General features: G+C 45.4%; 1 protein-coding gene across 2 annotated transcripts in view; it reads right to left on the reverse strand.

Moving 5' to 3' along the window:
- Positions 1-15,723, reverse strand: part of FEZ2 (fasciculation and elongation protein zeta 2) — a 44,545-nt gene that overhangs the window by 8,151 nt on the left and 20,671 nt on the right. For both annotated transcript variants that reach the window (XM_040429598.1, XM_040429599.1), the window contains exons 3-5: positions 15,464-15,580; positions 13,029-13,173; positions 8,057-8,325 (exon numbers count right to left, since the gene is read on the reverse strand). In XM_040429598.1, the coding sequence (XP_040285532.1) occupies positions 8,057-8,325; positions 13,029-13,173; positions 15,464-15,580 (531 nt within the window). The remainder of the gene's footprint in view (positions 1-8,056; positions 8,326-13,028; positions 13,174-15,463; positions 15,581-15,723) is intronic.

The following is a 15,723-nucleotide window of genomic DNA, read 5'->3' on the forward strand; positions in this document are numbered from 1 at the left end:
AAAAATAAAAAAACTAATCACATGGTGTCCCGAGAAATGTTTAGTAATCTGTAGTAATGACAGGAGTAATGTCGGTAAAATGGATTTTACCGTATGCATTGCAAAACGTGAAATCCGCAGGTGGTAATCCACAGCGTAAAATCTGCACACGCTTATTTTTTTTTTATGGACGACGCAGCGGATTTTCCACCTGCAATACCATGGTAGAAAATCTGCAGTATATACGCCCCCGTGTGGATGTACCCTAAAAGAGATTGAAGTAAACAGGTTGGCTAGCTTAGATTTTGCCCCTGGTACCACCCAAGATTCCAACAGGGACAAGTATTGTTCTGTAGCGGGTCTCAAAAAGTGTGGCAGAAATAAAATAAAATAATCTCAATCTGAAATGTTTAAAGGAGTATCCGGGGACTAAAAAAATATATTCATGGCTATGTCCCATAGGTGCATATGCTTAGTCTATCTGCTGCCGTTCACACGTGCAGTCCGGAAGTTCAGTAGTCTCATGCTGTTTGCTGACGTCACTACCCCGCGTCACATGACTGCTGGGCCGGAACTCCCTCCTCCTTAGTGTCGGCTCCTCACTTCAAGCGGGTGAACGCTGGGGGCAAATAGAGTCAGCATATGCATCTAAGGGCTCATTCCCCATGCGTTCCCATATTGCACCCCGAATCACGGATTCGGACCCACTGACTTAAATGGGTCTGCAATCCGGAAGGTCGGTGCAGAATGGAGGCACGAAACCACATGGAAGCACTATGGAGTGCTTCCGCTGGGTTTCTGTCCGTGCCTCCGCACCGCAAAAAAAACAAAACAAAACAAAAAAAATTGTCATTGGACCATCCTATCCCTGACATCATAAACTGAAGCTCCCAACATTCAAGAGTACTGTACACATTACATATAGCCTTAGGGCTGTATCAGACAAGCAGATTTTGTACTAATGACGACTGACGGTGGAATAGCTAGCGTTAGAAAGTGCTCACATTACACAGAGCAATGCTGTAGTAAATAGTTAGAAACCCGCTACACTACCGCCTGATCTTCTAATGAGCGTATGGCGACTTATTACACGCTCATTTTTCAATCACATTATACACTGCTCGTTTCCATGGCTTTGACCACTCTACAATCCAGCAATGGTGGCCGTGCTTGCACACTATGGGAAAAAGTGCTGGACTCTGGTGGCGGAGATGGTGCTTTTTGCTGCGGTGTGCAAGTACTGCCTTCACCGCTGGATTGCAGGGTGGTCTGTAACCAAGGAAACGAGCAGGGTATAATGTGATGGAAAAATGATTCCAGCCAGCAAAGGAGGCAATATGGACAATCACAATACATTAGTAAGTGTCTTATATTAGAGGGGTATTCCGGTAAAGTAACTTAATTTTTGAAAAACTGCATTAAAGGGTTTCTACCACCAGAAATACTGTTATGTAGCTGACTGATATAGCGATGCGCTAATGTCAGCACTACATACCAGTATGTTTCTAACGCTAATGAGTCTCTAGGTGCTATGTGGGAGTAAAATCAGCACCTAGAGGCTCCGTCCACTCACCCATTATCCCGCCCAGGTCCAGTGTTGTGCCCGCCCAGCTCCTCTTGATTGAATGCGGACCCATTCATTCTCTATGGGGACGGAATGGATGCGGACAGCACACAGTGTGCTGTCTGCAGCCGCAATTGCGGAGCGCGGCCCCGATTTTGGGTCCGCAGCTTCGCAAAAAGATAGAGCATGTCCTATTCTTGTCCGCAGCTTGCGGACAAGAATAGGCATTTCTATGGGGGTGACGGGCTGGTGTGTTGCGGACCCGCAATTTGTGGGTCCGCAACACACCACGGACGTGTGAATGTAGCCTTAATGTGCTATCAATCACCCGATCAATGAGCAAATGCTCGATCACAGGGTTATCTGATCTTTCTGAGGGACATGATCTCATTGTTTGGTGGCAGCACATAGAGGGAGATTTATCAAGATTGGCGTTCTCATAGGGGTAACTCCGGTTTTCTCCTACACTCCAAAGACATATTGATAGTGAACTTAGACTTAGCCCCATTGGGGATAGCCTGATGCAATTGTCCGTTAGGCTGCTTTCACAACTGAGTTTTCAATTCCGCTATTGTGATCCGTCATAGGGTCTCAATAGCGGAAGAAAACGCTTCAGTTTTCTTCCCATTCATAGTCAATGGGGACAAAACTGAACGCACCAAAATGCATTCCATTCCGTTTGGTTGCGATCCCTTCGCGGACAGAAAAACACTGCAAGCAGCGTTTTTCTGTCCGCGATGTGGTGCGGAGCAAGACGGCTCCGTCCTAACACACAATGTAAGTCCATGGGGACGGATCAGTTTTCTCTGACACAATAGAAAACGGATCCGTCCCCCATTGACTTTCAATAGTGTTCCAGACGGATCCGTCATAGACATAAAGCAACCGGATCCGTTCATGACGGATGCATGCGGTTGTATTATGGTAACGGAAGCGTTTTTGCAGATCCATGAGGGATCCCCAGAAAACGCTAGTGTGAAAGTAGCCTAAAGCGCTGCAGAATAGAAGTGTCTGTCTGTCTAGAAAGCCATTACAGGATTAGTACCTACCCGACTGTGTAGGAAGTCTTGGCATCACGTTTTGTGTTCTCAATACCAGAAAATCTATGGAAACTGAGCACAGAGAACGACCACCTACCCGAATATTCGTGGACAGGCCTTTGACTACATACAGTACAACTAACCACAGTGAGCAGAGCATAATCAAGTTATAAAGATAGACAGGAGGAGAAAGAAAATCCTGGCACCTGTTTCTCTCCACCCGAACTCCCAAAAGTCTGGCGAAAGCTAGTCTGTATGACGTTTGACAAGCCCTCCATACTGAACCGCTAGGAGCACAGTAAGCAGTAAAGGAAGGAAGAGAAAGGAGGAGGTTAGTAAGCTGTTAAACAGAGGATAGCCAAGAACACAACATACTGAACAGTGAATGTTAGAGGACCCGTCCCCTCTCCTGACCCGTCTACACCCTCCTCCTATTAGCAATTCTGGAACGTCTATTCTTATGACTCTAGGATATGCTATTCCTTTACTATTCCTGCTAGTAGATATGAATGAATTACTAACAGTTTGCAGTGAAGGTCCAGCTGGGTGTTAACAAGTGGGTGTGTGCCCCCGTACAGTCTGACACTATCCAATCACTGCTGCCCCCGACTGGTAAGACGCAGATGGATCTAGTAATTCATTCAGAACTTCTAGTAGGAATAATGAAGGAACGGCGCAACATTTAGTCATGCGAATAGATGCTCCAGAATGGTGATTACATTGGGAATGCAAGCAGTTACTACATCAGACGGGGTCACAGGCGCTCTGCGAGGGCGTGCTCGGGTTGAGTTTGGATCCGTCAGGAAAATAATCCTGCACAGATCTGCATGTTACGGCATGTCCCTGCGCATGTCCTCTTTTACACCCGCCTCAGGTCGTTTCAGTTCACAGCAGGACAGCATTCAGCCGGAAGGGATGCGGCCATTTCTCAAAAGACAAATTCACGTCAGAGAATTACATTTTTCGCAAATATGAATGGCTAGCTTGTTAACATCAAAGTACTGCAAATAGTGGGAATCGTTCAGTGCAGCGATATAATGGTACGGCAAACTAAAATCATTGACTATTGTAATGCCGGTACAATAAATCCAGGCTATGACAGAAGCTATTAGAAGGCTTTCCTACAATGTGTCCAAAAAGTGGTGCAAATATGGCACATGTAGGGTTTCTACACTTTTTTCTGACATCTGAGATGTGGCTTAGCGGAAATGGGTGTGGCTTCATGGGAAAGGGGAAGGGCCACTATTCTGGCGGAAAAATCTGTCTCAAAGTAAGCCAATGAATAGTTGGCGCAGAGTCAGAGAAAAGTGTCCATCCCCGCACCACATCATCCAGCCCGGGCCCCTGTGATAATAATCCTGGTGCAGGTCTAGATAGACTGACTAAGCTTACACCATCTATAGGATTAGTAAACCTGGGCCATTAGATCACATGTTCCATTACGGTATATGAACGTCATAAAGGGGAATCCCGCACACAAGGAGCTAACAAGCAGCCGTTCTTGCTCTAGCAATCCATCTGATTATTACATGACGACCATATGTAATGTACATTTACTTTATCTTCCAGTTAGTGGAGGCAGCAGGGGAAAAAATATATATCTGGTTACGTCTTTTCCTGGCAAAATCAGCTGTCAGCCGAGGTCACAGGAGAATGTCCGGTGGTGGATTTTCATGGCTGATCGCATATTAAAGGGGTTGTCTCACTTCAGTAAGTGGCTCCTATTAGAATAACGTACACCATACAGTAATCAAACAATATGTTTTTCATAGCTGTATTGAACAGCATAGTCGCCCTGGACATATACCGACCAGATGTATATATGTATACCGGCATATACCTGGCCGTTATCTATGGACAACTTAGACTTATTGGTTGGGAGATTTTACCACCATCCACATCAAACATTCACCCCAATTGTGGAGAGAACGTAACCCAACAGTTTAGCTTTCCTGCTGTAACTATATGGAGGCATGGCGGTCAGGTCCTATCTCCATTCTGGCCATGGGAAGTTGTATTTTATTTCTTAAAGCAGTGTTCCTCAACTCCAGTCCTTGGGGCCTACCTGCTCGTCATGATTTGAGAATATCCCACAGAATGAATACCTGTTGTCAATCCTGATGCATTGACACTAGGGTTGCACCGGGTTTCGAAGTATCAATACCCAATCGATACATTTAGACCTGGATCAATACGATACCGAGTCTTACTATTTAACGATACTAGGCTGTGCTGCTGCGCAGCCTAGTATCAGATCGAGAACATGGCACGCGCCGCTCTCAGCGCGCGCCATGTTCTCTTCACTAGCACAGTGCAGAAGGAGGGAGTCCCTCCTCCCCTCCCCACTGTGACGTAGCTGCCACCAGTGGGGAGATAGCAGGGAGGAGGAGGGGAGGGACTGTGGCCATTGTGCCACCAATGAATGTAAAACACATTAATTCAAGTACAGGCAGAAGGTGCCGGGGACGGTATCACAGACCCATCAACCGGCCTCAATAACAGGGCATGCGATCCGCGGCAATTAACCCCTCAGGTGCCACACCTGAGGAGTTAATTTAATGTGTTAATTAATTACATTCACTGGTGGCGCGGTGCACCACCCCAGTATTATAAATTCTAACCATTGGTGGCACAGTGCGCCCTCCCCCCCAGTATTAGTATCATTGGTGGCGCAGTGGCAACAGGCACATCCCCACCCCCTCTGTTATATTAATTGGTGGCAGTGGCCACAGGGTCCCCTCCCCTCCTCTTCATTGGTGGCAGTGGCCTCCTCTTCAATGGTGGCAGTTCCGATCAAAGCCCCAGTAGTGTAATTGTGGGGCTCCGATCAGTTACCATGGCAGCCAGGATGTTTCTGAAGCCCTGGCTGCCATGGTAAGCTCCTTGCTGCTGTGTGTACTATGCACAGGGCAGCAGGGAGAGTGTGAAGTACTATTCACCCTGATAGATCTCTATTAGGGTGAATAGGACAAGGGTTCTAGCCCCTAAGGGGGCTAATAGTTAGTAAATAAAAAGTAAAAAAAAAAAAAACAAAAAAAAAAAAAAACAACAACACACCAAAATACTAAGAGTTTTAATTGCCCCCTTTGCCAATTTTACATAGAAAATTTACAAACAATAAAAAAAACATATTACATATCGCCACTTCCGAAAAAGTGTGAACTATTAAAATATAAAAAAATATCTTCTATGGGGTGAACGCCGTAACAGAATTAATTTTTTTTAAAACTGCACGAGTCGCCATTTTTAGTCACCTTGTCCCGCCCAAAAATAGGATAGGACTGCTCTATTAGGGGCCGGACGTTCCATAAAATGCGGAATGCACGCAGCTTTTTTGGCGTTTTATTTTGTTTGCGTGGTATCTAATGGTATCGAGTACATTTTGGTATCATGACAACCCTAATTGACACTATTAACATTATGCTAAGCAAATCTGAAAAACATGACCGGCGGGTGGGCCATGAGGACAGGAGTTGAGGACCACTGCCTTAAAGCAACTTTCCAGTTCGAGGGGAAACAAAAAAAAAATAATATATAATCCCATTAACCATGGTATGATAAGTAGGGTTGTTTCGATACCAAAATTTTAATTCGGTTTCGATACCATAAAAAGGTATTGCGATACTCGATACCACACGAAAAAAAATTAAAACGCCAAAAAGAAGCTGCGTGCATTCGGCATTTTATGGAATGTCCGGCTCATAATACAACAGTCCTATCCTATTTTTTGGGGGACAAGGTGACAAAAAAAAAGTTAAATAAAAAAGAAAAAAATATATCATTTTTTTTCTTTTACAGTGTTCAACGCTATTTTGGACTTTTCGGACCATGCGATATGTAATTTTATTTATTGTTTATATATTTTATATGTAAAATTGAGAAAGGGGGTGATTTACACTATTTTGGTGTATTTTTTTTTACAGTTTATTTAATAACTATTTCCCCCCTTAGAGGTAGAACCTGGGATCGTTTAATCCCTAGTCCTTTTCACCCTAATAGATCTCTATTAGGGTGAATAGGATCTTACACACTCCCTGCTGCTCTGTCCACACAGCAGCAGGGAGCTGACCATGGCAGCCAGGGCTTCAGTAGCGTCCTGGCTGCCATGGTAACCGATCCGAGCCCCAGGATTACACTGCTGGGGCTCCGATCAGAAGCTGCCACTGCCACCAATGAGGAGGTGAGGGGACTCTGTGGCCACTGCCACCAACGATTTTAATACTGTGCGGCACCTGAGGGGTTAATTGCCGCGGATCGCAGCACCCTGTATTTGTATATTAAACGTTAATCTTTGGTGGTGCAGTGCGTCCTCCACAGTATTAAAATTGTTGGTGGCAGTGGCCACAGAGTCCCCTCACCTCCTCATTGGTGGCAGTGGCAGCTTCTGATCGGAGCACCAGCAGTGTAATCCTGGGGCTCCGATCGGTTAATGTATTGGTAATGTATTAAACGTTATTTAGCATTGGTGGCGCAGTGCGTTCCTCCCCTCCTCCGCCCCTCTGCGCTCTCATTGGTGACAGCGGCAGCAGCACGGTGGGAGAGACTGCTTCCTTCTCCCGATGCTGCTGAGGGAACATGGCCGCGCTACAAGCAGCGCGCTCATGTTCTCTGCACAGCCCAGTATCGATAAAAGGCAAATCCTGGTATTGTATCGATACCGGGACAAAAGTATCGACTGGGTATCAAAAGTTCTATACCCGAAACAACCCTAATAATAAGACACATGATGACCACTTATTCATCTTTTCAGCAGTAGATCTGCCAAGATTGTCATCCAAGATTGTCACCCTGCGTCTTCGACTACCTGATGCATACTGTGCATTGGCAGTCCAAGACACTTCCTGCTTGTCCAGGCCTGCTCTTGGATTGGTCAGCACTGCTGATGTGAACAGTGCTGGCCAATCAAAGGGCAATCAGAAGTATCGTGGGCTAGCTAAAGCACAGTAGGCACCAGGTAAGTCTGAGATGTGGAGCGACCATCTCAGAATAAAGAGGTGCCCGAGAACTGATGGAGCTACAGCTGCGAAGACAAAAAGGAGGGGACCAGGTTGTTCCCCACTTAATTTCAATTTTTTGAACTATTGGGTCACCTTAAGGCTCTTTTACACAAGTATATGATGAGGCAAAAATTCAGAACTTTAAACACTTGCTCCTGATCTTTCTCCCATTGTAGAGGTGCCAGTGATCAGCCGACAAACAAACAACTGCTTAACTGTCAGCTGATCACATATTGTGTGCACATAAAAATTAAACAAGCGCCGATCGGTGGTGTTAAAGGACCCTAATAACACCATGCTGCTACCGCAAGTGAGGAGCTCAACCAGCTGGACCACCTCCCATGAGACAGCAAACATGGACTCCAGCACCCTATGATCCTTGGTAAAGCCTAGCTCAACGTAAATACCATTCAAATGTGAAATCTTGGCTTTGGATGGACATTCGCTTTGTAGCCTGGCAGACATTAGACCCTTACCGTTCCTGGCAGATGACCCTTCTCTTGTTTGCCATTCTGTGTGCTGCTCGATTTGAGCTTTCTCTTCTTTTTCACATTCTCCTTGTGCTCTTTCTGTTTGTTCTGCACTTCGATGAGGACAGAGATGAAGCTGTTTTTCACTTCTTTCTCAAACTCTAGCTCATCCCGTAAGGCCAGCTGTTGCACCAGCTCCTCCGAGTAATCCTTAATGGCCATCTCAATTTCCTCCAAAAGATCATTTAACTCTGAGACAGACATCTGCTTCACTTCTTCGGAAAACAGAGGAAAAAAAAAATAATAGATCAGTCAGAGCGCAATTACTTCACCAACGTAGAATGATCTGTTGCTGCGGAGAAAAATGGGGTTTGATGCTTTAGAATAATAATGGTAATTCCATATACACTTTACCTACCCTTCCAATATAGTAAAATTAAATATATAAAGAGACAAACAGTGACTTATAGAGTAGCTGCCTTCCAATAGGTGGCGCCAGGCTTTTCTCTTTTGGAACGAGTTAATTTCCATACTTTTTTCCCCATAGGGGCATTGCATGGCCGATTAGACTCCCTACGCCCAGTAGGTGCTCTCCTCAAATTCACTGTAAAAATCCAGTAATTCAGAACTCAGCATCAAAAATTCCCCAAAATGTGTTATCTATAGATCTACATCTCTATATGGTAGTGCAAAGAGGTTGTATGACTCTATAGCAAGGAGCTGCATGACCTCCACATGCTGCCATATATACATATGGAAATATTCTCCCCGGTCATTCTCCTCATTCGTTGTCCTCCCTCAACCAGAGTTGCATTATGAAGCTCCTGAGCCCCAATGCAAAAATCTAACAGGTCATCCATAATTTAGAATACGGATGTTTTATGTGGCAGAGGGCCCCTTGGATCCGTACGGCTATAGCTCGGCCAATAACAGCACTGCAAAAAGTTCCCTAATGAGAAACCCTCTATAGCCCTGAGCAACCTGAGCTTTATGAGGAATGAATCTAATGCAAGACCACTAACAACCTCCAGTTCTCCGAATAATAGTGCAAATTTTTGGTCATTAACATTCTTGGAAACTTTTGGTGGAGGACTGCGATAGCAACGTCTGATATAAAAAGCACTGAAAAACAGTGGTAACAACATTAGCGTCCGCATTTCCATAAAATAGCAGCACTGTATATAGCCTCATATGGTGGGACCAGGACAGCACTGACATTCGGGTGAAAATGAGTAGGCTCAGCCTATGCTTCAGCCCTATGCTTGCTGTACACAATGCGAAGTTCTTAGCACAAATGTCAATCCATAGGCCTCCATTCTCCCAATGAAGGCTAAAAGGAGTGCCCATGTGGTAAAAAAGCGGCACCATTTTGTAGTCGGGTCCAAACTGATGGAAGGCAGAGCCAGCAATACCATATTGGGGCACATTATACACCCCGACAGAGTCAAAAACCACAGGCCATCACAAAATCCCACCCGCAGCACAAAATACATGCCCAAAACTTCCACTGGCCAGCCGTGAGGAAGGCCCAGGTGGGCCCCTGGGCATTGGCCCACCATGGAATTCCCCTGTAAAGTCTATAGCCATTCCGCCCCTGGCTACAGTTTTCTATATAGAAAAGTGTATTGAGTACACTTCTCTATGCAGGTATGTATACCCCAGATTTTTATTCCCCCCTTTACAATGGAAGCCAGTGGGTGACATTGGCATATGCTGGGCAATAATCCAGAAATATACATCTGACGAGAGGCTGAGATGTGATGTGAACAGAGCCTTACTTACCATAGACCATTGGCTGCATTCAGATTACTGTGTGCAGTCCGTGAAATGCAATCTGTGTGGCGGACACATTTTCCGGACCGACCACGGCTCACATGATCTATGATGCTGTGAGTTCCTGACTAACCGCGGGTGTACTGTCCTGTAATCACAGCATCATTTGAGTATGGTGATGGTTCATGTGACGGACCATGTGATGAGCGTAGTGACGTCATCAAAGGTCCTATTTCTCAAAGAAGACAGAAGAGATGCCGGCTGCGCGAACAAGTGGATTAAGGAGAGTTAAATTATTTTTAATTTTTTTTAACCCCTCCAGCCCTATTGTACTATGCATTCTGTATTCAGAATGCTATTATTTTCCCTTAAAACCATGTTATAAGGGGAAATAATAAAATCTACACAGCACCTAACAGAAACCCGAACTTCTGTGAAGAAGTCCGGGTTCGGGTACCAAACATGCCGATTTTTCTCACGCGCGTGCAAAACGCATTACAATGTTTTGCACCCGCGTGGAAAAAACGCAAACCCTGAACGCAATCGCAGTGAAAACTGACTTGTTTTAGTGCACAAATCGCACCATTTTCCCTGAACGCATCTGGCCCCAATCCGCAACGCCCGTGTGAAAGAGGCCTAACTAACTAAAAAGAGGTAGCCGGCCACAACTTACGCTAATGAGATCTTGGTACCTTTATACTATCATGCGGTTATGAGTCTGTGATTAAATATGTACTATGGCGTTATATGTTTGAATCCCTACTGCCATTATGAAATGGTAATTAGTATTTTTTAATCATGTTTAATTAAAAGTGAATTTTTAAAGGAACAGAGCATTACTCATCTGTTGTTGGTTTTGTAGTATAACTGAGTATTCCTGTCAGGTAAAGGTGTTGTTACCTTGTGGATTTAATATAGTGATAAGGCTACATGCACACGACCGTTGTGTGTTTTGCGGTCCGCAAATTGCGGATCCGCAAAACATGGATGGCATCCGTGAGCGTTCTGCAATTTGCGGAACGGCACAGACAGCCATTAATATAACTGCCTATTCTTGTCTGCAAAACGGACAAGAATAGGACAGGTTATATATTTTTTTGCGGACCACATAACGGAGCAACGGATGCGGACAGCACACGGAGTGCTGGCCGCATCTTTTGCGGCCTCATTGAAGTGAATGGGTCCGCATCCAAGCCGTAAAGACTGCGGCTCGGATGCGGACCAAAACAACGGTCGTGTGCATGAGGCCTAATAAGAAGGAATTGCTCACTCTAGGATTACTCTCTTTCCCAGTATTTGGCAAGTATTGGCAACGGGTAAAACGGACACCATTTCTACTGATCCATCACTTGGAGAAATGGAGCACTTGGAAGAGACATTAGCTCGCATCCCCACCGGCTAGGTTTCTCTTTCACGGTCAGACGTGCAGGAGGATTGGGCGCGCTCCATATCTCCAGGCGCTTTTACTCAAGGACGGAGAAGCTGCCTGGTGAATAATCTCATAGCAATTAGAAAACTCCTTTCATGTTGGATATTCAGTCCTGCTCAAATACATATTAATGAACTGGATTCACAAAATTGATACTCCAAAAGAAAACCGACTGTTGTGTTTCTGCAAAGTGCGACTCCGATATTACCAGAGCTTCTGCTGGACAATCACTTCTGGATTCTGTCAGAGGATGACCATGTTCAATCAGGTACTAATAAGGGTATAACAAAAACTAGAAAATGGGTCAAAACGTTGAAAAAAAAAGGGTTTTTTTTTTTGGAGCCCGTACACACTTTTCTCATGACCTCATCTGCAGAGGCTCGTAGGAGGGAGTTGGGGAATACTGGGAAAACAACACGTGATAATCTGCTGAACATCAAGCTGAGCAATTATCATGCGGCGCACGCTGTGGACTGCTGCCGTTCACAGCCAGAACACAAAATCCTAGCAGGAGTGGAAGCAATACATAGACATAAGAGCAACCCAGTGATCCTTTCTAATAAAACGATTCAAGGATGGCAAACGTCCAGAAAATCCATCAACATTAGGAACCTTTCAAGATCTGCCGCATTCTATTCTTCCATGCAGGATCTTAGCAGTTCTTTATCACGTAAATCACGGCATGCAAATCCACCGGGAAAATGTTCTGATCCATAGTAAGATGATATCGGGTCACTAGCCTGATTCACGGGGAGTGTACTCCTTCCTTTACAAGCAATACATTCCCGGACCTCACGTTTCGTCAGTGTGCTGTCCGCATTTTTTGCAGATCTGACCCATTCATTCATTTCTGTGGGGCCGTGCACACCTCTGTAGATCTGGGTGGCCATTCCTTATATTATATAGAACACGTCCTATCCTGGTCCGCATTGCGGAACTGAATAAGAAATGGATCTGTATTTTGCAGACCCATTGTTTGCTGACTGACATATGGATCCGGCCGTGTGCGTGAAGCAGTGTCCATATTTGAGTACAAAAACCACGGATCTGTAGAATACGGACACCTTCTGGGTGCATTCTACATTTTTCCCACTCCCATCAGTAGAATATCTAGTCCGCAATACGGACAAGGATAGGACATTTTCTGTAATTTAAGGAAAAAGCCACACAAATCTACAGTAAATATGGATGTGCGCATGAACCCACAGAAATGAATCAGTTGGGTTAGTTGCTACCCACGAAAAATGCGGACAGAACACTGAAGAAAAATACAGTCGCGTGCATGAGGCCTGCAATGCAAATGTCAGTCTGTTCAGAGAAAAATTTATGATTTCGCATGCAATATGAATTAGTTCAGCGTTTCCGTTTGCATCCGTTTTTCACATGCATATTTGAAAAAAAGAACATCTCCAAGTAGCCATCAGTGAAAAAAGCGGATGGATGCCTTCCATTGCCATGTGCTGTCAGTTTTTTTTTTTTCCATGACCTGCTGATCTGATTGGATCAGTCCTGCGTGAAAATCGGATGACGATAGAACATGGCTCATGTGCATATACTCATTGAAACAAATAGGATGCGGTCTGCTGTAAAATAAGCAATAGTTGTCCCCTACATAATAAGGCCGCTTTCACACATCAGTGTTTGATCAGCGATTTCCATCCGTGATTCTGAGCTAAAACTGTAGCTCCACTCCTGGTTTTGGCTCATATATCACTGATGCAAATCACTGACCAAACACTGATGTGTGAAAGCGGCCTAATTACATTAGCTACTTACTCTCTTCATAGCTACTATTGGTGGAGGACTTTTTGAGTGTCTGAATCTCTTGTGAAAGCATCGAGAGCCGATCTGACTGAGAGGGAGTGTCATCCTCGTCGGGATCAGGAGACTCTTGCATCATTTCCTCAATTTCTTCAATAACCTGTCGGGGGAGGGTGAGAGATCACAGCTAATAAATCACTAGTGAGTTGAAAAAGGCTCATAAAGTCTTCAAAGCTATGTTGTCAGATAAGGAAGACTTATCACGTGTATATACCACAGAACAGTAGCAACTAGACATTGCCTGACCTACCTTTCTCAGCAAACTCTGACTTAGGCTCCATTCACACGTCCGCAAATGGGTCCGCATCCCTTCTGCAATTTTGCGGAACGGGTGCGGACCCATTCATTTTCTATGGGGACGGAATGGATGCGAACAGCACACAGTGTGCAGTCAGCATCCGCATTTGCGGAGCGCGGCCCCGATCTTCAGGTCCGCAAAAGATAGAACATGTCCTATTCTTGTCCGCAGCTTGCGGACAAGAATAGGCATTTCTATAGGGGTGCCGGCCGGGTGTGTTGCGGATCCGCAATTTGTGGGTCCGCAACACACCACGGACGTGTGAATGGAGGGGTAATTTAGTGGGCGATTGTCGGGGAGGAAGCATTCCTTCCTGGCAATGGCTCTCATCAGTTGAGATCACTGCATTTACATGCAGCGATCTCCTCCACACTATGAAGAGGAGTGATCGCTAATGCCATCGCTCTCCCCTATACAGACTCGTTGTTTGCCGGCATGGGAGCGTGATTAGACGTCACAATCTTCTGCTGGCTAGCAATTTAGGGGTCTACACAAACGAGTCAATTACCTGACGAACAAGCATCTCGTTCGGTCATCGGGTAAATGGCGGCACCTTTACACCGTCAGATAATCGCCAACAAGCGTTCATAGGATTATCTAGCGGAATGTCAGTGTAAGGCCTCATGCAAACAACCATGCAGTTTTTTTTGCGATCCGCAAAAAACGGAAGCCGCCCGTGTGCCTTCCGCAATTTGCGGAACGGAACGGGTGGCCCATTGTAGAAATACCTATTCTTGTCCGCAAAATGGACAAGAATAGGACATGCTATATTTTTTTTTGCGGGGCCACGGAAAGGTGCAACGGATGTGGACAGAAGTGAATGGGTCCGTACCAGAGCCGCAAAAACTGCGGCTCTGATGCGGACCAGAACTACGGTCGTGTGCATGAGGCCTAAAGGGGCCTTAATCCAACTGACAATATCTAAAGTCTGTGGACTCTTCCATATATTGGCATTTTCTGACAGCTGCTTTTCCTCACCCTTTTACACGGAAATAACTATCATGTTTGGACAAACCAAACAGACACGCTAATAGCACTATCTGACAATGTGTGACTGCTAGGAGTTATATAAGAGTCACAAGAATGGGGACTGCAGGACCCCTGCTTCTCCTCACCACACAGCCGCGGTCAATACTTGATAGAACGGAGTGGAGTGGCGGGTGTGTGGTGCTTGGTTATCTCAGTCAGTCCCATAGACTTTTAACACCCTCCATTTAACAGGACCCCTGTTGTAGCGTCAGACAGTTTGGCACCTGGCGATAACATATTTCACCTGCTCTATTGATAAACGCTAAATTGCCTTTGTGGTAAAACCTATTTCTAAGGGTCCATTCACACGTTCGTGTGTGTTTTGCGGATCCGCAAAACACGGCCATCGGCGATGTGCGATCCGCATTTTCTTAATAAAAAATGCCTAATCTTGTCCGCAATTCCGGACAAGAATAAAACATGTTCTATTTTTTTCGTGAAACGGAATTGAGGACCCGGAAGTGCGGATCCGCAATTCCGGATCTGGGCAGCACATCGTGCGGCCCCAAAGAAATGAATGGGTCCGCAAATCCGTTCCGCAAAATGCAGAACAAAATTGCGGACATGTGAATGGACCCTAAGGGTTGTGCAGTGTCAGGATACCGATGGGCTTGTAGCGGTGGGGCAGTGTAACCACAGCTTCTTCTCCAGTTCACTTGAATGGTACAAACAGCTGTAATTACACTGCACCGCCGCTATAATCTAAACCGTGCGTAGGTGGACACTGGAGAGGATGCAGCGCTCACACAGCAAGTGACGGGAGATGGAAACCCCGCTGATCTGATATGGATGATCTATCCTGAGGTCATATCAAAGATCATAAAAGGCCAAAAGTGAAAGAGCTTGGCCACATGCTGGATGTAGCGCTATGAGCAACTTACTAATACATGTTGCAAGGCTATCAACGCCGAGATCCTCCTCTGATAAAGAGCCGCCCCGAAGTACAGTGTTCTTTAATGACTGTACGGTGCTCCAGTCCCAACATGGCCGCTGATGGAGAAGCATGTGACCTGACTGGTCCACCAGCGTCCTCCAGTGAAATAAGATGTCCAGCCATCCTTACCTGCTCAGCCGTGAAGAGAGGCTCGTCATTTATACAGGACACGATTATCGAATGCATATCTAATTGTTCCCTCAGCTCCTCATCATCAGACAAGTCGAGGTTTAAATTACTGTCCACCTGAAAGAAGAAAACACTTCACGTCATCGAAGGATTTTGGACACAAAACCAAAAAAGCCTTTTGCAATACAAATAGTGAAATCGCTGTCAAGTCGGTAACATTTCTGCAAGGAGTTCAGCACTAGAAACTCATTTGGGTCAAG

The sequence above is a fragment of the Bufo bufo genome, chromosome 4, assembly GCF_905171765.1.
Source record: "Bufo bufo chromosome 4, aBufBuf1.1, whole genome shotgun sequence".
Taxonomy (NCBI): Eukaryota; Metazoa; Chordata; class Amphibia; order Anura; family Bufonidae; genus Bufo; species Bufo bufo.